A 22,326-nucleotide genomic window follows, 5' to 3' on the forward strand; every position below is an offset into this window, starting at 1 on the left:
CATTATAGCATGCAGCAGTGCTTTTCAGATCAAATAATTCTGCACAATTTCCTTTTTTTCTTGCTATCCAACTTTGTCAGGATCTGCAGCTTGTATCATGAAGCAGCAGCTGAGACATTAATGGCGCCTGAGTCAGAGCCATTAAATATTGAAGTTTCTGAGTAGTCCACCAGTGTGGAAGTACACAGTCATCTTCAAATCGATGGTGAAGCCATGCACAGCCACTTTGTTGCCACCGCCCTAAAGAGACTTCGCTGTAGAGTCGCTTGTTTGACATGCGAGTGACACATCGTGTAATTTTCTCCAACTGCTAGGGAGCCATTTAATCGTGGCTCAAGACGATGAGTGATGAAGAGGAAATTAGTGGTGCAGGCTTTTAGGGAGGAAAAGTTGCTCCATTTGAAAGTCAAATGCAGGAAGAAACTGGGACAGTCCATGTACTATAACCCTGTGTATCTGAAGGTTATTACAGACTCAGAGATGACAGTCTCCACAGTAGTTTTCTTCTTGTATTTGATTTTTTTAAGAAGTCTTGATGAGTGACAGAGGGAATTAAATGAAAATAAGTTAGGGGTTCTTTGTGAAGATGCAGTCGCTATGTCTGATGGGCTCGTCATGCCGTTTCTTACAAAGGTTAGACGAATCGCTTTGTTCCTCCAAAAGAAAAAAACTTGATTGGAAGACTAAAGTCAGCATGCAAATCACAAGGCTTCTCTATTCATAAGCAACCATTTCATTTCTATTCCACTGAAGAGAAAAGCTGTAAGGACTAAAGATTTGTTTAGACTGCAGGAAAATCAGATTTAACATTTTAAAGGCAGACTGTCAGGAACAAAATGATTGTCACTGTATTTAAAACTCCTCCAAATGTAAATTGGCTCAAATATGCAAAAATAAATTCTTGATTTGCTACAAAATGAGGATATGTAACCAGCTGAGAAACATTTGGATAGACTAAAAAATCTTAAAAATCAATTCAGGCTCCATCACCATCTTGACTTTAACGCAGCAGTCCACCACTATCAATTACAATTATTCGGCTCCTGCCATGCTGCTATAATGTTTCATCGACTGGAATAAACAAGAACAGGGAGTAGGTAGCATCAATATCATATTGTAAGAGCTGTATAGGTTGGCAATAATAAAGTCTCAAGAATAAAGAGTTATATTCAGGCTGAGTCACATTAAACTTGCATAAAATTACTCGACCAGAGCCACACTCTAATGATAGCTGCACTTGGCAAACAACACTGACATCATACTTTCTGTAATCCCATTTTAAATGCATAATCCTTAGTGAAACATCTTAATCATCAAGGTTAGAACAAAGTCACGAAATATTTCACCTTGTATGAGTTGAATCTAGGATAGATGGAAGTTTCACTTCTTAAATTAAATCACAGAAAAAAAATTCATTCTAATTTTTTGAGATGCAACTGTATTAGCAACTTTAGCCTTGATATAATCATAGCTATTTAAACCCAAGACGTTTTTGTACCAAGATGTAAACATGTCTAATTTTGCTATAAAAATTTGTATTTTAACATGAGTGTTAATAGGGCATCCTTGGCGTTTGAGTTGGTCTTAAGTGGACAATCAAGGAACTGCATTTTTTGCAATTCTGCCTTCCCCTTTCAGCACCAGAGGCTGCTGCTTGATTTTGACCTGCAGTCTAAACAAAATTTCCCTGATTAAACTCAGTCTAAAAGAAAACGTATACCTGTTACTGCAACAGCTTCAAGTAGTGCAGATCTGTGGCTACTTCTTATCCCATAGAGCTTTATCTGATACTCAGTTGATGCCTTGAGGCCCCGGATTCTAGAGCCAGTGACATCTCCAGGAAGATGCATCTCTCTCCCATCTGATAATCGCTGACTGTCTGTATACTCTACTGTGAAACTATCAAAGACAGTGTGAGCATTTAGTTTCCACGAGAGGTCAAATCCTTCAGGCGTGATGCCTGAAATCGTCAGCGTTCCAGGCTCGTCCTCAGGATGTCTCCCAGAGATCTGGGACTCAGAGGGGTCTAAGTTTGAAAAGCTAATCACATTGTCCTCTGCGCCTGTAGGAGTCGTTAGCGCACGGTCGTCTGAGTCAGCTAAATAAAATGTGAAAGAAGCTATAAGAAAAACAAAGAGGCACAAATTAAGAAGGCATTAGTTTGGTTTATCGCTATCTCATATTGATCACTTCTGCTTGCTGCAGAATTATTTCTCAGCCATGAAACTCTTCCTTGAAGTAATCCTGAATCCCAGCGTTAAAGCTGTAATGCAGTACAGTTCAATTCATCATATATTTTTCATATGTGGTAAAATTTTCACAACCTTACAAAACACAGACATATCAAAAAAAAAGGTAGGGTCTGATTTTCTAGGACTATAATAATTAAAAAAAAAACAAAAAAACTTGTTTTAATGGGAAACATGCCACAGCCCTAAAAAATAACTTACATATTTTTCACAAAAAAACAGCTTTTTCCACCTTGATTTTGTGTTATTGTTAATTCATAATCATGCTTTGGTAAGTGTGTTTCCCACCCACCTGTGGTTGCAGACAGAGTGACAGGTGAGCTCCTCTTGTGGCCCCTCTCTGCAGCCAAAGTCAGGGTGTAGCTCATCCCAGGACTCAGGTTGGTCAGGACGTGGCTTGTCACCGAGGCCGGGATCTCCTCCTCCAACACCAGCCCGTCTAAGGAGGCATACAGCAGCCTGTAGGTGCTGACCTTGGCCTGGGGTTTCTGCCACCTCACAGTGAGTGACGTCTCTGTGGACTCGACTTGCTCAAATTCTTTAGGAGGGTCGATGTCTGACAGAGGAGAAAAAAAAGTGTTAGACTGTAAGATTGTAAATTTCACGCTCTGATATTTTTCTAAATCTCTCGTCACTTCTGTTGCACGCTCAAATCACAAATCACTTTCTCCCCATTAGTTTTATTTCATCACCCAATTTGTATCAACAAATTCCTCCTCCATCGTGTATTTATGAAGGGGTGTGAAGGACGTCTGTTTGCACAGCTGCTCTGCAGCGTTTCTCACCAGTTGCTGCATTAGTTGTAGTGGGTAGGCTCTCTCTCTCATTCTTCACAGCCGTCACACCAATCCCATACTCCGTTCCTGGATTCAGCCCTACCATAAGGAGGAACAGAGGAATTATCACCCTGAGGTATGACTAATAGAATATGTGAGCGCCCATTCTTTAGTAAATGCTTCCACCCCTACCACTGATAGTAGCTTTTGTTGTGTCTCCCGGTCCTCGTGGGAACAGATCCTCGCCATGACTCGCTCCAGAGAGGGGGCTGTATTTCACTCGATAGCTGCCAACATCAGCGCGACTGTTCATCCACTCCAGAGAGATGCTGTCGTCTGTCTGGGAAACGACTTGCAAGTCCTTGGGGGCATCCAGAGCTGAGGAAAACACATTTTTATTCATTAAAGAAAATCAAACTTTCAGCTCACAAACTTTAAATTAATGTAAAAGCAAAAAAGCATTTCAACATTAAATCTGGAATATAACTGCACAAGGATAGAAGACACAGGCCACTTTTTAGATAGTTAAAAGCTATTAAAATAGCATCTTATGCACATAAGTCTGGGTATTTTAATTCTAATTTCACGGACAAAAAAAGCTGCATGAATGCAACTCTTATCAATATTAAGTGTCTTGCATAATCATTCAGTCTCCTTGAAGTTAATCACAGTTTTCTGCTACAACCTTGAAGTCAAATAGACACATTTGTACCTTTAGCAACAAACAAAGCAGTCAAAAAACACAGACAACTGATGGATAAACATATTCACCCTTAAGAAATCTGTTTTACCTGGTATATTGGCATTTTTCAACAAGGAAGTGAAAGTTCCAACTGTGCAATATCTCCCTCATGCCTCAGAATTATGGATTATTTTCTTGCAGTTCATTGCATTTGATGACCCTCAAAAAACATTTTGATTTGGAGTTGGAGCATCATAGCAAAGTAAGATGAGGGTTATTACTTGTGTGACACACTGTGACTTTAAAGCACACTGAAAGAAAACTGCTGCTTAAGACCTAAAGTAATGAAACATAAAATAAACTCTGAGTAAATGCAACCACGAGCTCTACCTGTAATAAACGTGGTTGTGACGGGGTCACTGCTGTTGCTTCCACTCCAGGAAATAAGCGACACTTTGTACTCAGTATCTGGCCTCAGACCGTCAATGCTGAACTGTTTGTCTAGAGGAGGAACCTCCACGTGGGTTTCATCAGAGGGGTCGGAGACAGGCCCGAATAACAAGGTGATTCCTTCCACAGGAGCCACTGGCTGTGACCAACCAATCAGAGCAGAGGAGTCTGTGATGTCCTTCACCTCCACCTGTCCTGGGCTGTCTATCTCTGAACAGGGATTCAGGAGAGAATGTTACACACCTCAACAATAGTAAAAATTGACTTTTTCTCAGTTAAGTACACTTTATTCTTATTTTACATTTCCAAAATAATCAACAAATGACAAGTTCCGCAGGTGTGAGCCAGAGAATAAGACTATTTTACCTCTTTTCCTTGTGTTTCCTTGCTGTTGACTATAAAACACACCCACAAGACTCAACCTGGCTCCTTTCAAAGGACAAAACCTTAACTTGGATCGACACAGGACTGTGAAATTTTATGTTTTCCCTTTCCTTTGCAAGTCGTGTTTACTACCTGACAAATTTCCAGAGTTTACACAGAGCAGACACCTCTTTTTTGTATGTTTTTGAGGATGTGTTAAACAATATAAAGAGTTGAAATAGCAAAACATTTTTTGACCATATTTCTATAATTCATGTCTGGGAGTGAAGTCTACCTTCAGCCAGTACAAATAAATGACTTCAGACATGAAGTGGTGTGATACCCTCTGGGAGGGTACCAACAGAGACCTGTAAAACAGATGGTTTTTCCATGAACAATGAAAGTGGTTTGGCCTGGCATGTTATATCGATTGCATAAGTAACTGGAAGCATTTCACAAAGTAATGTATGGAGCAAAACTGCAATAAAAGTTTAAGTGAGTAGAGGATGAGAGCTAAGAGCAAGACTGAGTGAAAGTGAAAACCAAGCTATTACACGGTCATGCTAGGATGAGATTTAATGTGCCTGAGTGATGGCTCGTATGCCTAAATGTGCTAGATGGAACTACGGAGAGCCGGCAGGGATTTCCTGTTGTTCATCTCCTTTTCATTAAGGAATTTCTCATTCTGACATTTTTACTCTGTGCACGAGAGAAGGGTTTTTTTTTTAATCCTACAGACTGTTAATAGCTACCAGACGGCGTAGGAGGATGGCACACAAGCTAAAATAGATTTTTAGTACCAAATAGATGTTTCTTATAACCTATGATCTCATATATTCAGCCTAAAAATGTTTGTTACAGCTGTAAACTCACTGGTTGTGATTCTTCTGGATGTCTGGGGTCCTCTGGTGTTGTTCTTGAGGATGTTGATGGAGACTTCGTACTCCTGTCCTGGTCCAAGGCCTGACTGGACAAACTGGGTTTTGGAGGATGGTAGAGTGCTCAAGATTTTTCCATTTTCCTCTTTCTGTAAGGACACAAAAGTATATGATAATGTGAAATTTACAGTTGAAGTCATGCACACTGGATACTAGAATACTCAGAGAAAATATGGCTTAAGCTACAAAACAAACAACACATTCATAAACACTGAACTAACTTAAACTTTACACCCAACCCTCAGTATTCAGACTTCCCTTTATCAGAAATAGGAGTACTACTTCTTCCAAGCTGAGATATCATGTTACTTAATTAATACTGAAATGGATGCAGAGTACAGTTAAAGGCCTTTGCACACCAGATGTTTATTTGTGCAAATAATTACCGCTTTGTTTTTCCCTAAGCACGTTATGAGTCAATCAGAGCTTTCACACCAGTGACATAATTTCACCATGCAAAATATTGTGGCTGACATTTTCTCGAACCATGTTTGATTTTTGAAAGTTTCACTCCCGAAAAGCACACTGATGTCCTACCTGTGCCAAATGGTGCCATTATGCATGGACTGGAGGAGAGATAGGGGGAAACCTAATTTCACTTTCCATGCCAATATATCTCAGTTTATCACAGGATAGTGCTAAACACTCCAGACTTTCGCAGGAAGAATATATTTATTTCCAAATTTGCATCGCTCCTGATGTACATAGAAAGACATGTCAAAATTCACCTCTGAATTATTTGCATTTTCGTGCCATTCATTTTTGTTGCCCTTAATGTGAAAAAGCCTCAAGCCTGGACGATATCTGAATATTGGAGTATCTTGGACGATACAGAAGCATCTCTTCGTAGACTTTCAAAATTTTCAATACTTCCCGTACCATGTTTAAACCCTCCATACCACCTGTAAGATCGTACATACAATCTCTGTTATTTCAGTGAAAGATAGTATTAAAAAGTAGGGATTTTCAGGGAAAAAACCCTACAGATTAAGTCACAATTCCAATTTAAAGCTGCCATAAGAGACAGTATGAGTTCAAAAGGTGTCCTTTCAAATTAACAGCACAACTTTGTTGCATTATGGGTGATAACTGAGAGCATAATTTAAATATGCAAAAAAACTTGATGATGTTTTGGTGCCGAAATACCTATAATGTTTCTGTGCAACATAGACCATAAGTTGGAGTTTGCAATTTTTTGCCAATTACAAACAAGAATTTAAATGGTACTTCTGGTTTAGAAATAAGTATCAATATTGTTTGACTTTTACACCCATCTAGGGATGAATGACATCATGGACATGACATCAGTAGTGGCAGAAGTGGAAATTTCTGCCAATATTTGCATTCAGTGTTTTATCTATAAATATCTGCCTATATCAGTTGAAGTCTTTTTAAATTCATCATCATGACTCGAACTTTAAAAGGGACATATTATGTAAAATACACTTTTTCAGGCTTTTCAAACATAAATATTTGCCTCTGGCCTGTCGACAGTCCCCTCAGGTACCAAAAAAATCCGAGAGCTCATTAACATTTAAAGCCACAGACACAGAGACAGCTCGTTCTCAGCAGGGATGAAACAGATGTGTTTTTAGACATGCAAAAATCCTGTACTGGAGTTTTTTTTCAGCAACAAACTTCACAGACATATTTTGGGGACATCTGGGACCAATATAAACTCATCTTAAAAGGGTAAAATATGTGACCTTTCAAAGTGTTGTAAGGACTAAAATGTGTTAATTTGTTTCTGTGCTAGATGTTGTCACTCAATGCCTCGGTTAAATCTGAGGTTACTTCAAACAACATTCGTAAACTTTATTCCCATTTCTTACATCCAAAAAGTGCTGTTCTTAAAAGATGCTGTTGTTCACTGTTGTTTACAGGTCAAAGTGCCACAGTGGTGGACGGATGGGTTGCTGTTGAGACAGAGCATCTGACTGGGATTGTGGGTCTACACTGATTAAAAAAACACCAGGAATTAGGTTAACCAACTGGTAATTCTGGTGCCAACTATGAGGGGGTCTGAGCTTAGTGATTTAGGCAGCTTACTGCACACATCCTTTGCTGTAACGCAGCCCCCTGCCACAAGATTTCAGGGGGGCTGTAACTCTGGTCGAGAGCCCTGCTATCCCAACCTTACTGCCTGGATGTAAACCAGCATAGTGGAGAATTTTCAGACTGGTTGACTAGTCTGGCAGTAAAAAGTTAGGCACAACTTATTTAACACTGTCCCAAACGTTTTTCATCAGGAAAATGAAGATAAAGTCTCAGTCAGACTGTATTAAATAAAATTTGCCACGCATTTCAGCCCTGCCAAAGATAGTTGACATCTTTTTTGCTGAAGAATGCTATAAACTGTTTCAAATAATGATAAGACAAGCAACAAGCAACAAGGCTTTTGACAGTGTTTTGTTGTGTTGAATAAATTGTGCCTCACTTTTCTTACTTTAGACCAGCTGACCAGTCTGAAAACATTTCATTTTGGTTGAAAATAAAGTTTGTTTCATTGCACTTTGGATTAAGTTTTTATCACTTTGCATTACTAATGGACATGTGTTAAAATTCATGTTTCTCGAGTGCTCGTACTTGGTTAATCTTTGCTTTTCTTTGAAGTTTAGAGAGCCCCTCTAGTTTTGCTTATCATACAATTAACAGAATCCATATTTCTGTTTTCCATGACTTGTCAGAAATCAGGTCACAGAGAGCTTATAACTCAGCATGCAGTAAATTGAGCTTTGATGACACAGAGTGCATTACGTAATCGTTGACACAGCAGAGGAAATGTGCTGAGGACTGATAACCAAAACAACACGACTCTGACAGAACTGTTGTCACACAGAGCCCATCATCAAAATTAACATCAAGTTCAAAAAAGGACAACGTCTCGAAAAAGGGCACCAACTCTGCAGGAACTGCAAAACTTATCAGCTGGCACACTCATTAATTTCACAGAATTCCTGGCTCGGATTGGAGGCAGCAGATTTACCCGCAGCTCCAGACTCGCCCTCGATGAGGTTTTCCATACGTCAAAGCAATTTAAATGGTCTGCACTGAAATAAATCCATGTTTTGCTGAGACTTTCAATAAGCAGGCATAGCTTATCACCTCTCACTTTTTCCCCTGTCGCTTAATAAAATCCCAGGAAAGCCTTCAAGCGGCAAACTGACCATGTTGCGGAAATAGATCTCCCAGCCATCAAAGGGGAAGTCCAGCTGGTCCCACACCACCTCCACTGATGTCTCTCTCACTGATTTGAATATTACACCCTCAGGCTGTGGAAGAGCTGCACGGATGGAAACAAAAATAAATGATTACATTCACAGCTTTGCCACATGAACTTTCTGTCTTTTGGGAAGTATTTTTAAAAGGCAAAAACGAATCCAATCATAGGCTGTGGTTTAAACACATGCTGAATCCATAGCTTATAGGAATGTTCTTACAGTTGACAGATCACTTCAAGCAACGTGCACAAAAATAACTGAAACAGCTGTGATATACTGTTTCAAAAACACTTTTTAAACAACATCCAAAGCAGGAACCTCATCACCTTTCGTCATTTCTTACCATCTGCTTCTTGATAATCTTTGTAAGCATAAATAGCAACAGTTGAGCCTCATTTGCTTGTTATAACTGACTTAGAAAAACTAAAAGAGAACAGAATAACATCAACACCAACATTTAAAGCTTTAACTTCAAATGTTACAGAAAAGCTACAGCAGACACTGATTTATTTCTCTCCCTTTTCCTCTATATGAGTGCTCTCTTTCTCAGGCTTAAAAATGACAAGGTGTGCAAGGGAGAGGAGGCAGTGAGGTGGATCATAACAGGAGGAAAAAATCGAGTATACTGCATGGAACATCCTACTTAACAGTCAGGGTTTAAGGCAGAGCTCCTCTTGACCGTGGACCCCCGGCTCTCACCTGCAGGTGAGGCACTCACCATTGTGTCACCTGTAGAATGTGGCTGCTTGTGCTCCAGACACTGAGGGTTATTCATAATGTGAAGGAGAGACATTCAGCTCATACAATGGCTGGGCACAAGTCTCAAACCTCCAGTATGAGTTTGGGTTAGGGTTAGGGTTAGGAGCATAAAGAACATATGAGAGATGTAAGCCCAAGTCTCAAACTAAAGTCACCATCTTTTTTTTTGAGGGATTACTCTTTCGTGAAGCAGATGCTCACTGAGAGGGAGTCACCAGGAAGAGGAGAAGGTCTATATTTAAAGATTGCTCTCTGGATTTCATGAATCAATAACTTAACATGAAAATGAGACTCGATCTTAGAGCAGGGAAGCTTCTGGCTCTAGCTAACCAGAGAGGAAATGATACGGGGAAGGTAAGAGTCCTAGGGTCAGCTGCAGGGGCAAGAGGGAAAAACTAATTTATACAAATTAATAGAGCAAAGCATCAATGAAGGATGGTATCCAGCTGATGACCCTGCATTTGTCCTAATGGCTAGGAATGGAGATTATTAATTTTATCAACGTTGATTCCCTTGTTGAAACTTCTTAGCAATCTGAGTCCTTATCCCACCACTATGGATACTTCTCTATTGTTGGTGGAAAGACAAAATGACAACCAGACACCTACAGCAGAAGTGCTATAAACTGAGATTTAATCTGTTATATCTATTAATCTGTGTCTGGATTAATATGCTAACTAACAGGACGTACAACAAAGCTGATCTGAGCAGATGAGGAAGATTGTCCTATAGCAGCTAAAGTAAATGTTGTGTGAGCGTTCTACAGGGAAGTCTTATTTCTTCAAGCTGACTGTTGAAGGTACCATATTTTGGTTTAATCTGCTGCACAGCATTGATGTGCTTTGAGCTTATGATCCCTTTGCCCAAAGTGATGTACTGTTGTACTGCACTGAAGTCATAAAATGACACCACATCACAGAGAATGTGAGACACGACACCTTATTGACGTTTGATTCTGAAAAATATGGAACTGGGTCTGTTTTGATCTCTATTAAAAGTTTCTTTAGGTTGTCTTTTGCACATGCTTTCATCTGCCAATGTTAAGAAAAATAGGTCGTTCCTTTAGATGACTTACTAGGTGAGTTTTCTTAACATCTCGACAGTTTGTGACACAACTGTTGTACCTTCTGGCGCTAATGCTTTCATCTTCTTTTGTCTGAGTAGGTTCTTCTTCATTCAGGTCATGGTTATCCAAATCTTTAACATGTGTGCAACTGGACTTGACTGAGGGTCTTGAAGACATTTGGCCTCTCTTCCAAAAGGCTTTGCCAGTTCTAAAGCGACTTAAAGCTCAGAGGAATCATGGGCCTGGTGGGACAGCTGAGGGCCGGTATCCTAACGTTGCTGTCCTTAAAGGAGTGTCCTGTATCTTTAAGATGTGAGTAAACAGCTGAGTCCAGATTAGCTGGCTCTTCTGTGTTGGGCCATGAGTTTACGCAAGTGTTGTTTGGTTTCCCTTATATACGAGTCCTTACATTCCCCAGTCCATTTAATGGTGTAAGCTGCATTGCTGTCCTTAAGATAACCCAGCTGCTGTCTCAGGGCGTTGGTGGGTTTGAAGCAAACTAGAATATTGTGTCTCTGGATTTTTCTTCTTTTGGTATTAATGGCAGCTAGCAAACAGTTTACAGATGTGCTAGAGCCACCCTGTGATGGCAGATCCACATTACAACTAGGTGCCATAAAATAATGTAGAAAAAAACAACCTTTTTTTACAGATGAGACAAAACTATTGTGAAAACCTTTATTGAAAAAAAAGAGAAATGAAATTGACGATCCAACTTTTCAAAATGTATGCTCCATGCATGACCTCAACATAAAACTGAAACACACAGAATTTGCATTGTTTCCTATTATTATTATTTGTGGGAATATTTGCTTTGATTTGACAGGACAGCTGAACAAAAGGAACTGTGGACAAATACTGTGGTCTCTTTGCTTTGCAGATTGTTTAAATATTATGGAGTGAAGCTTACAAGCTTGTTTGGGCAGACAACTTGAGCTGCACTGATTCATAGCTAACGTACGTCATTGTCACATTCTCCCATCCCATGTGTCTCCCAAATTTGGCAGCTTATTGAAACCTCAAGATTTCCACTCTCTTGCTCTGCCTCTTCTTTTGTCACCCCTGCTGTCTTGTACCAGTACTTCTCTTAAAAAATCCTCCCCAGCACTTGGACGCCAAATTCAAATTGATTTGCTGCCGCAAATAGATGTCTGAAACACAATAAATGTTAGTTAACTGACTGAAATAATGCTTCACAGTCTAAAATCTCATTCCACACCTCTACTGTGCATGTGTTTTTGTGTGTTGTAGCTGATAAAACTTTCAGTGGCATGACATAATCAATAAAGTATTACAGAGACATCTGGTGTACCTGTGGCGACCCTGACGCTAACAGGAACGCTCTTCTTGTTGCTCAGAACGGCGTAGACGCTGATTAAGTACTCAAGTCCAGGTTCCAGCTCCTTCACAGTGGCAGCAGTTTTGTCTCCTGACACAGTGAACTCCTGCAGAAGACCACCGGGCTGAGTGGGCACATACGTCACCAGGTACTCCGTCACTAACATCTCATTGTTCCAGGCCAGGTCCACAGTTTCACTGGTGACCTCGCCGACTGTCAGGTCCTTTGGAGGAGACACTGGAAAGAAAAGAAAGCAAAGAAAACAACCGTGGGTGTTGTCTTAGACACTTTCTCATGCCCTCAATCTACCTAATGCAAACTGCAGAGCCACATCTGGCAGTGGTGTGAAGAACTGCCAAGAAAAGTGCGAACACAGAACAGACAATGGCAACATACAAAACCTAGATCCTATTTTATATACCCTCTCTGAAAAATGCTTGGTGAGTGAACTGTGAGAATTGGAGGAAATTACATCACCCTGTCTTTGCTTTTATAGGACATCCAAGTGACACATGGAAACATTCAGAACTCAGGGACTGCCAATCTCTGTGTGGGTATGTGTTTCTACTGTGAATTGTGTGATTTATATATAGAGCCTTTTATTAGCCAAGTAAAAGAATGGATGAGATTGAAATATGTATTCCAAAAACTGACCAGGCCAAAGCAAAAAATGATGTTAGAGCAGAAATCATAGAGTACTACCACACAAAAGTCTACTTCTATTGCATGCATTATCCCCTACTTAGTATGCAATAAAGACAGAGTGCTTTCAGAGGAAACCTTTAAATACATCAGTGTCACTTCTTTGTGAGCTAGTTGCAGAAAACGCTTAATACTTTCTCTTTGGATGTACTTCTGACTGTTAAGTGCTTTGCTCTTTACTGTGTCGTATAAAGCTGAAGGATGTTGAAAAAAAACTGAGATTGCAATATTTTTTTCCTTTCTATGACTTTTTAATAAAAAAATAAACTATATCAGATTAATGCAGTGTCATTTTTGTACCTTCATTAAAATTTAAGTCAAACAAATGTACTTTTTTCTCATTTGGGTCTTCAAGTAATTTTCTGATTTCAATCTAAAACCTTCTCCTTCTTTCATCACAGACTGGGTCCAGCCCTCTGACAGCCATTCAAACTCACACAGAGGGGTAGGAGTAGGGAAAGTGGAGAGAGAGCAAGCAGAGAGGCTTGTTTCATCATAAACTTTACAAATAAATTAGCTGCTGTTACTTAATGTCCTCAATGGTTTCTAACAATGTTCAAAACTATGCTTATGAACAGCCCTGTAATTGTAACTTCTTGTTAAATAAAAGCTCACGTTGCTATCTTTTACTCTCACACCTGCATCAGTAACATAAAAAAATCAGCTCCACATCCATGCTATTAATGGACTGTATATGTGATTAAAGCTGGCTGTACATTGTGCGATTCCAAGCCGACCATACGACAGTCATGGCAGAATTTCATCTCATGTGAGACCGAGACTGAATCGCTTACCACACACGACCATTGTGCAAGACCTGAGTGCTCACACTGTGCAGATGAAGTCGGGACAGACTGAGACAGAAATCTGCAGAGTTTCCTTTTTAAAAAGTCTCACACACACTGAAGGTGAAGTGTTTCCAGTTATATCCCCCTCATCTCTCCCACTTTCTCGCTCTCTCTCTCTCTCTCTCCCCCTCCCCCTCTCCCTCTATCTCTCTCTATCCCAAACACAAACAGCATCACCATCCGTGTCAGCCGCAGGTCTGCGGGTAGGAATATTTCCTGCTGTCATTCCAGCTGTTGTCATGGTAATTCAGGATGTTGTCTGACAGTTTACAAAGGACAACAATCCCCCAAAGTTGTTTATTCTGCTCACGTTTCTGCTCTCACTGTGAAGTGTCTGGAGTCGGAGCAGGTCGTCAGGTCATAGTCGGGCCGTGGTCGCCCGTCGTATCCCCTATACACAGCAAAACAAATGACGCCCAATCCAACTGAAAGTCAGCCCGACTTCAGACTGAGTCATGTGACTCAAAATTCATGGCTGGATCGCAGGAAAATCGCACAGTGTGCACCCAGCTTAAGGTGCTGCTGATAGCAGAAATACTCATTTAAGATCCATCTTGCAAAACTGAGCATATTCCTCTAGCACCATGCTGCTCTGTCTCTATCCTTTATATTTTAAAATGCAGGAGACAGACTGCATGACAAATCCTCAGGTCTGTCTCTACTGATGGTGATATCAGACAGACTTTTATTGGAAATTAGTCATAGAAACAAGAAAACTGGTGGTTTCAATTTGCTTCAACAGACATAAAAGTGGCAGTATAACATATTTAAAAGCAGGTGATTAACGCTGCATACCCATGAAAGTAACTTCTGCCAAGCCCATGTTGCATTCTCATCTGCAAAATGATATGTCCTATGGTCTGGCACTACTACTGTTAAAGCTGTTGTTACTGATGTGGGCAGTATCATGCACGACTTTCTGTTAAGATTGTAACATGCATCGTTACCATCATAATTATTGCTTTTAAGAACCCAGAGTTTTTGTGGGCAAAACTGACCCTTTAAGAGGAAATAAGTGGGTACAGTACAGAATCAGGCATTAGCAGGAGGACAGTGATATCCTTAGAATCCTGACTCTCAGTCATTTAGCCAGACCAACTGTGGAGTTTGAAGCTGCCTCAGCTATCCAAAGTCTGGTTTTACTATTTGTATAAATGTTGTCAAAACCTGTTGAACCAATCATACGTTCATGAAAGAAAGTATTTCCCTTCTGGCTACTGAGTGGGATTATTTCTCAAATAAAGTTAGTACAAGTGACACTGAGACAGACTAACTATGCTGAGTCTGAGACATTTGCCTGAAGAAACAATAAATAAATAGGTGGAGCAGAGAGCGAAGCCATATGGCATGGTGTGACTGGAAAAGGTGTGAAAGACACTAATGTAATTCTAAGAACAGTAAACTTAAGTTACTTCTAATGGAGTTTCAGAATAAAAGTCAGAAGAAAGCAAACTGTCCAATGTCCCTATTTTTTAATAATATTCCTTACACTTCCTCTTTTATAATCAGAGCCTCTTACCTTCTGAGCAGTCCTCTCCGATATATCCCTCATCGCAGACGCACCGACCGTTCTCACAGCGACCTCGGTCCTGGCAGTTGTTGAGACAGCTTAGCTCTGAGCAGCTCTCTCCTTCGTATCCACTCTCACACCTACACTTTCCTTTGACGCAGCGCCCCCTGTTGTTGCAGTTGGCCGGGCATGTGAGCACAGAGCAGTCATCTCCTGAGTAGCCTTCTTGACAGTCGCACCTCCCGTCGACGCAGTAACCCCGGCCCAGGCAGTCATTCGGACATGCTTTCCGACTGCAGTCCTCCCCGCTGAAGCCTTCGTCACAGACGCACTGTCCGTCGATGCAGCGCCCGCGGTTCTGGCAGTTATTTGGGCAGCTCAGTTCCCCGCAGTCATTACCTGTGTAGCCTGTATGGCACACACAAAGTCCGTCAACGCACTCGCCGCGGCCGTAGCAGTTTGAAGGGCAGGTTCTGATGCTGCAGTCCTCGCCGGCGAAGCCTTCTTCACAGACGCACTGTCCGTTAACACACCTGCCTCTGTTCAGGCAGTTGTTTGGACAGGAAAGCTCAGAGCAGTCATCTCCAACGAAGCCAACATCACAGGAGCACTGACCGTTTATGCACTGACCTCTGTGGTTGCAGTTATTCAGACATGCTAACTGGCTGCAGTCTTCACCTTGGTACCCCAGGTCACAGATGCAAACCCCGTTGAAACACGTTCCTCTGCCGTTACAATCGTTAATGCAGGTGAGCTGTGCGCAGTCTTCGCCACTGAAGCCAGCTATGCAGACACAGCGGCCGTCCACGCAGAAACCGTTACCGTTGCAGTTGTTTGTACAGGTTCTTTCCCCACAGTCTTCCCCGGTGTATCCGCTGTCACAGTAGCAGGTGCCGTTCACACATCGTCCACGGTCGTAGCAGTCTTTAGGGCAGATGAGTTCAGTGCAGTCTGGGCCGGTCCAAGGTTCTTCACACACACATTCTCCCTCCACACAGCGGCCGCGGCCTTGGCAGTTGTTGAGGCACTTTGTTTGAGAGCAGTTCTCGCCGAAGTAACCATCCAGGCAGATGCAAACACCGCCCACGCACTGGCCTTGTTCTCCACAGTCCACGGGGCAGACTTCGAGTGTGCAGTTCTCTCCGCTGAAGCCTTTGAAGCACACACATTTTCCATCCACGCAGCGGCCTCGGTTCTGGCAGTTGTTGGGGCAGTCGGTCTCAGTGCAGTTGGGTCCTTTCCAGCCCGGCTCACACACGCAGCCACAGATTTCAGTGCTGTAGTTTCCATGACCGTTGCAGTAAGGTTTCGTTCCCACATCACCTGACAGAAAAGAGTAAAGACATTTCAATTGATTATAAGTTATTGACCCAACCTGAAAACTCACTCTTGTGAAAAGAAAGCTGCTGCAGCAGGAATAAGGATCAAATCCAGGCTCTGGAGCTTTCAAAGCCCAAACAATCAATAACATCTGAGTTCTTCAAATCACTAGTGCACCAACAAATGCCTAAATTTAAATAACAATTCTGAATAAAATGAAATTGTCAGCCAGCAGGTTTTTAACTTTAATGAGAAGAATTGTGTTGCAAGAATGGGCATGTAAAGAAGTCTAAAGTTTGGCCACATTAAAAACCAAAGCAAAAATAAGCATCCTTCATTCGCATCCTGTGTACACATCTTCTTTAGTGTCTTCTCCTTTTCATAAAAACAGAAAGTGAAATCTTAAATTGTCTAGACCTTTTCTTCTGTTTACACATCAGAAAAATCAGACCTTACATGAACTCTGCACTCACTGACAGGGAAAAACACAGACATAGCATGAGTGATGTCACATATTGGTTTCTGAAGAGGAGCTTTGAAGCCAAAGAACAGCAGCACTAGATTACAAATGCTCATTTCACCTAATGTTTGACTTGACCAGGGCTGGGCAATAAATCAATCTAATCAATAAATCTGATTTTTTTAAAGGGGGGTCTGACTGGAGACCGCCGCTGCTCTGAGACATCACTCTGTCAGGATGGAAGTGGCATAATTTACAAGAATGATGTATTTGCTGTTTTAGGAGATGCTATACAAGCAATGGCTAGCTTTAGTGCTAACAGCTGCATGGGTGTGTTTTCATGGAGGTTGAGTTTTCTTCTCTGAACACACTGTTATCAAATAGCTTATAATCAGGGTTTGCTGGTCAGGTTGGCTACTTTAGGTGTGAAAGACTCAAAGTTTGTAATAAAAATTAGATTTGTTTACTGTCATTAAGACCATTTCTAATCCACCTTACCTTAACTCCATAGCCTTTTACCCTAACTCTAACTGGATGTGTACTTTGATTTTATTTTGGAGGTTTGTTGCATGTATTTATGTTCTTACAATGGTGGAGTCTCACGGCTGTGGTCTGCAGCCAGACTGATGGGATTTTTGGAAAGCTGAGATTTTGAAAAATGAAAATATTTTTTTACTTGTACTTAACTAAAGTCAAATCAAATGTTAAAGCTACAGTCAGAAACTTTGATTATGTGTTATTTTTTGCAACCCTTTCTTTAACTTATGTTCTGCTCATGTATATCCAGTGATCCCATACTAAAAGAAAGCATGCTGTTAATTTTTAATAATCAATCACAACACCCACCTTGAATCTTTCTCTTTAAATTTACAAGTAATCACACTTTTGGTCCAAGTGCAATGTTGACAAACATCAGCCATCAGAAATTATTGTGTCATATCTGTTGTTTCCAAATACTTTAATGCTGCCAGCCTAATCTCACAATTGGTGCATATTGCTTGCTTTGGACAAAAGCCTCATATCTCCAAAATCAACACTTCTCAGGAAAAGACACTGCTTCACTTATTTTAACAGTGAATGGTCATAGTCAGCATCTTTTTGGTACTTTTTATTGCTTTAAAACTGGTCCAAACCAAGTAACAGATGTAAACGATGACAAATAGCACTGATTTATGAAAAACAAAACAAAACCGTAAAATCATGAAAAATGGAGATACAAGGTTTTGGCCTGACATCAGTGAACTATTTCCTTTATAACACATCTCCCCCTTTTCAAAGTAACATACACTATCCTCAGCCCTGCATACGTAGAAAAAGTAGAAAAAAAAAACAGAAAAAATTTTCAAAAATGAGAAAACGATCTACTGAGACCAAAGCTGTCCTTGAACCAGGCAGTAGACAGGTTTGTTTCTGCTGTAAAAATGGCCATTCAAATGAGGATTCTTTGGCTTTTGCAGCCAGCCTTGTGTGGAAGTGGATGCTCACTTAACTTTTTATAACCTGGCGCTGACTTCATTTTTCAGCTTGCTGCTGTTTGTATAAAAGGGCTTGTATAAATTTTCTGCACAGTTCAGGCACTTTGGAATTGCTTTGGGAGTCTGTTATTAAAATAATCCTTCTCAAAGGTCAGCAAGGACAAGAGAAACTTCTGTCACTGATATTCAGACACTGCATGTCATTCGAGATACACAAAGCCCCATTCAAAAGGTAACTGAGTTACTGGGAGGATCAAACCCACTCATTAAATACCAAAGAAGTTCTCATCAGATGACTGGAACAGATGTCTCATACTGAAGAAGACTAACAGGGTTACGAAATATTCCCTAGTGGTGATTATTTTACACTACAGGCTGTATTCTGCATGACAGATCAGACCTACCTGTAGCCTGTGCACTGCAGCAGCCCCCGTCACCACTGCTGCACTGATCCCTTAACGCTGAAATTTCTCCTTCTAACATCTCCAGCCGACTCATGAGGTCTTTCAGGCCCGGCATGTCATCTGTACATCCACAAGCCCGCCGTGGTATGTTGATACGATGGGTGAATACGATCTGGTTCTCCCCATCTACTGTGTGCTCAGTGGCTTGATGGCTCAGAGAGGACGGAGCGTCTTTGGGCAGCAGCTGCGTGCTCTCTGGGGCGTCCAGGTTCACAGAGCACAGAGAGCTGGCCGGGACGTTGATGTTGTAGACGTGGTTAAAAACTACCGGATGATCCGCACTGGGGAGGCTGATGTTATGTTCATCAGAGGGAATCAGAGTCTGCCGTCGATGCCGGAGGATTTTCTTCACAAGCCCAGCATGTGAGGAGCTGAGCAAAGCAGTGATGAAGAGGCAGCCTAGAAGGCCTCTTGTACCCATGCTAGACGTGGATTTAGTCAAGTAAATTTAAGTTAAACCTCTGATTAAAGGCCGGCCCTGGTTGATGATGAAGGGTCTGGAAAAGAAAATAACATGTTTTGTATGAGATGCATATATGAAGCAATTCAGGAAGACTTTAAACATTACTAGCATTCTTTCTAACTTGTTGCTTGTAAAAACTAAACTATAAAAAGCAGGTAAAAACAACGTTAATACAGCCCAGATTCTTTTCCTGCTACTCTGGGTTAGAAAGTATATACTGCTCTATAAAAAAAAGGCTTTATCACTAAAGAATCCTCAGTTGTCTTGGCATGTCAACTGCTCTCTCTGTAGTTCTACACATTGTTGAAAAGTATCAGCTGTTTTAAATGTAATGGTATATATAACATAAGAAAAGCTGCAGAATATATCCCATACAGCGGGATTTCCTCTTTGCCCACGACTCTCTGATGACTTCATCAGCTGGACACTGAAACACTATAATTTGTGGGAGCCAAACTAGAACTAATGACAGGCTTCTTCCTCAGCGTGGGAAAGCCTGCTTGGATCACTCAAGGCTGAGTTTCCAGAGGATCTGAGTAAGCACTGCATGCAAGAACAATCAATAGAAAAAGACCCACGATGACTGCACTGACTACTTCATCTCTGCACGTCCTCACTTCTGGAGACATGGAGCATAAAACCTGATGTATAAAGTGCACTGTTAATACCTTTTCTGTTATCTAAAGAGTTGGCTGGGTTCCATACACCAATGCCACTGATGCACCAGTATGAAGTACTGAGATATGCACATTTAGTACTGTAAGTGTGCCACCATCTCTGGATGATACCAATGAAAAAATTCACCCTAGTCAGTGTGTATTGCAAGTGGCTACATAGACCACTTTGAAGAGGGTTGATGTCACACTTTAACCGCTTTTCTTTATTGTTAGGTCATAACCCTGCATTTAAAGGAAACAGAGAGTATACAGATAAGTAAATAAACATTGCATGACTTGGGGGACACCGGTAGTCGAGTGGTTAAGACGGGCACCATATACGCAGACGACCCGTGTTCAAATCCGGCCCGTGGCACTATTTCCTGCATGTCTCTCCCTGCTCTCTTCCCTGTTTCCAACTCTATCCACTGTCCTCTAATAAAGGCACGAAAAAGTCCAAAAATAAATCTTAAAAAAAAAAAACAACAAAAAAAAAGAAAAACATTGCATGACTGAGGATGCTCCTCTGTTAAAGAGAACACGTGACAGATGGAGGGCAGAGAGACAAGGGCTGTGAGTCTTTCTCACCACAGGCTGAAAGCTCAGCTACTGAATTACAACTAGTAGATGGACAGAAACAGAGAGTACTAAAAGAGCAAAACAGCTGCACAGAAACTGCACATTGTTGACTTTACTGAACCAAATAGAAGACAGTTCAAACCCTTTTCTTCTAGAGACTAACAAAGGTAGACTGAACCATTTGGGAAAATAATCTAATTGTGATTTTTCCTTCCAATATTGTGATTGCAGTTTAATATGCAAGTTCCTCAAATCATGTACAGTACTGTGCAGAAGTTTTAGGCATATAGAGAGCTAACGGTTCTTCACAGGTCCTGATGTTCCAAAACCCCGGATTGAAGAGAGGAGGGAGGGCGGCCAGAGTCAGTGTCAACACATTTGACATGTACGTGTGTCGCTCAGCAGCCAAAGTCTAGCTTAACAGCATTTCTTTTGTCCAGGCCTTTGCAACCCTGGTAATACACCCAGCAACGATCAACAGTTTTCAGGTGCTTAGAACATACACACGACAACCAGGGGGTTGTGCCAACCCTCCTACCCGCCCTAACGGTAACCTAGGCTATGTTTAAGCGCCACATCTACCCATAACTCCGCCCTAAATTTATAGTTTTTTTGTTTTAATCAGATTATTTTTCCATGCCCTTGGTAATGTACAAAGATATCCAGAGCATGACCTGGGCTGTGTCGATCCTCCTTCCTGCCCGATGGGGCCCTCTCCATTACAAACTTTACTTCAGCCTCAAATTTTGCCCAAACATGCCTTAAACTTCTGCACAGTACTGTACATCTCAACAAACAAGCAAAAAATCATTCTACGTTACAACAAACACAATATTTCAAGCATAGAACTGAGGTTGAACAATTTTGAAACAATATCTTATTTGTTATCATTTTGACTCACTGCAAATTTAATGTGATTTTTTGTATTGAAGGGAATGATCATTTTGCCATTCTCATTTTTAACAAGACAAACGTACAAAAAAATGAAAGTATGGTTGTTGTTTTGTTGCAAATTTTTCTGTAAGCATGTTACACTTGAAAGTTTGTATGATACGTAGAGAATAACACTTCTGTCTCATAAAATGTTATGGTGTTTTGAAACACCTCTCAGTTCAGAGAAATATTGCATTTTATGGGATTTGAAAATTGCAATCACATTGGGATTTCGTAATGAAGAAGTATCACAACAAGACAACAACTAAAGGGAAACCAACAGACTTTATAGACCAAGGGAATTAAATTATTTTCCTTAGTCAAGAAATATATGACAACTGACTAAAGATACACAACCCTTTCTATCTCGCAGAAACTTGTTGGTGAAACGGGAGGAGTGTATCGGGGCCAGTGTGGAGGGAGAAGCTGAGTAATGCTAGGTGCATTACAAAATAGAATTTGTTTTGGCCTGAAAATCTTGTCTTAAAGTTTCATTGTTTGGATTAAGATCATTTTTCTGATTTATAAAAAGCTGTTATATTGTAAAGAATATTGAAACTTAACCCAAAGGCTGAATTTAAGATAAACTTTCATTTTTGTGTGTTTCTCATGACCTGTTCCTGCATAAACCTAGAGTTTCCTGTGCTAAATCTCCACACCACACACAGGGAGCAAATATAGACCAGACAGGACACCTGTCTGGGTTACAGTAAGCTTTACCTCTACAATGAATAGTATCTGTCTGTGATAGAGGACTGCATCCAGATCCTTTGATTGTTCTGAGAGCTTACGCATGCAAACCCATGAAAAACGACTTCCATGAGGGAATTTTTCATGCAGAGATGGCTATGAAAAGATATGTGATGCACCTGGATTCAGGTTCTCATGAGGACTTTTGGAAACTTTTTACAAAGATGATGCTGACATTCAGCTATCAGGTAACAACAGCTTCAGGAAGGCCAGGGATGTTCAACAAGGTTTAAGGTTCAGAAGACTGTTTGTTGCATTTCAGGTAACCATGACTGCACTCACAATCCTTTTGGAAAGGATTTTCTTTCTTTTTATAAACGGGA

General features: G+C 40.8%; 1 protein-coding gene across 4 annotated transcripts in view; it reads right to left on the reverse strand.

The window, feature by feature from the left end:
• Positions 1-22,326, reverse strand: part of LOC121525613 (tenascin-like) — a 53,737-nt gene that overhangs the window by 20,538 nt on the left and 10,873 nt on the right. For all 4 annotated transcript variants that reach the window (XM_041811683.1, XM_041811681.1, XM_041811680.1 and 1 more), the window contains exons 2-10: positions 18,563-19,119; positions 14,913-16,226; positions 11,817-12,080; positions 8,626-8,741; positions 5,394-5,547; positions 4,098-4,367; positions 3,218-3,403; positions 3,035-3,124; positions 2,542-2,805 (exon numbers count right to left, since the gene is read on the reverse strand). In XM_041811683.1, coding sequence (XP_041667617.1) covers positions 2,542-2,805; positions 3,035-3,124; positions 3,218-3,403; positions 4,098-4,367; positions 5,394-5,547; positions 8,626-8,741; positions 11,817-12,080; positions 14,913-16,226; positions 18,563-19,043 — 3,139 coding nt within the window. In that variant the 5' untranslated portion in view covers positions 19,044-19,119. The remainder of the gene's footprint in view (positions 1-2,541; positions 2,806-3,034; positions 3,125-3,217; positions 3,404-4,097; positions 4,368-5,393; positions 5,548-8,625; positions 8,742-11,816; positions 12,081-14,912; positions 16,227-18,562; positions 19,120-22,326) is intronic.

The sequence above is a fragment of the Cheilinus undulatus genome, linkage group 17 (assembly GCF_018320785.1).
Source record: "Cheilinus undulatus linkage group 17, ASM1832078v1, whole genome shotgun sequence".
NCBI classification, from domain to species: domain Eukaryota; kingdom Metazoa; phylum Chordata; class Actinopteri; order Labriformes; family Labridae; genus Cheilinus; species Cheilinus undulatus.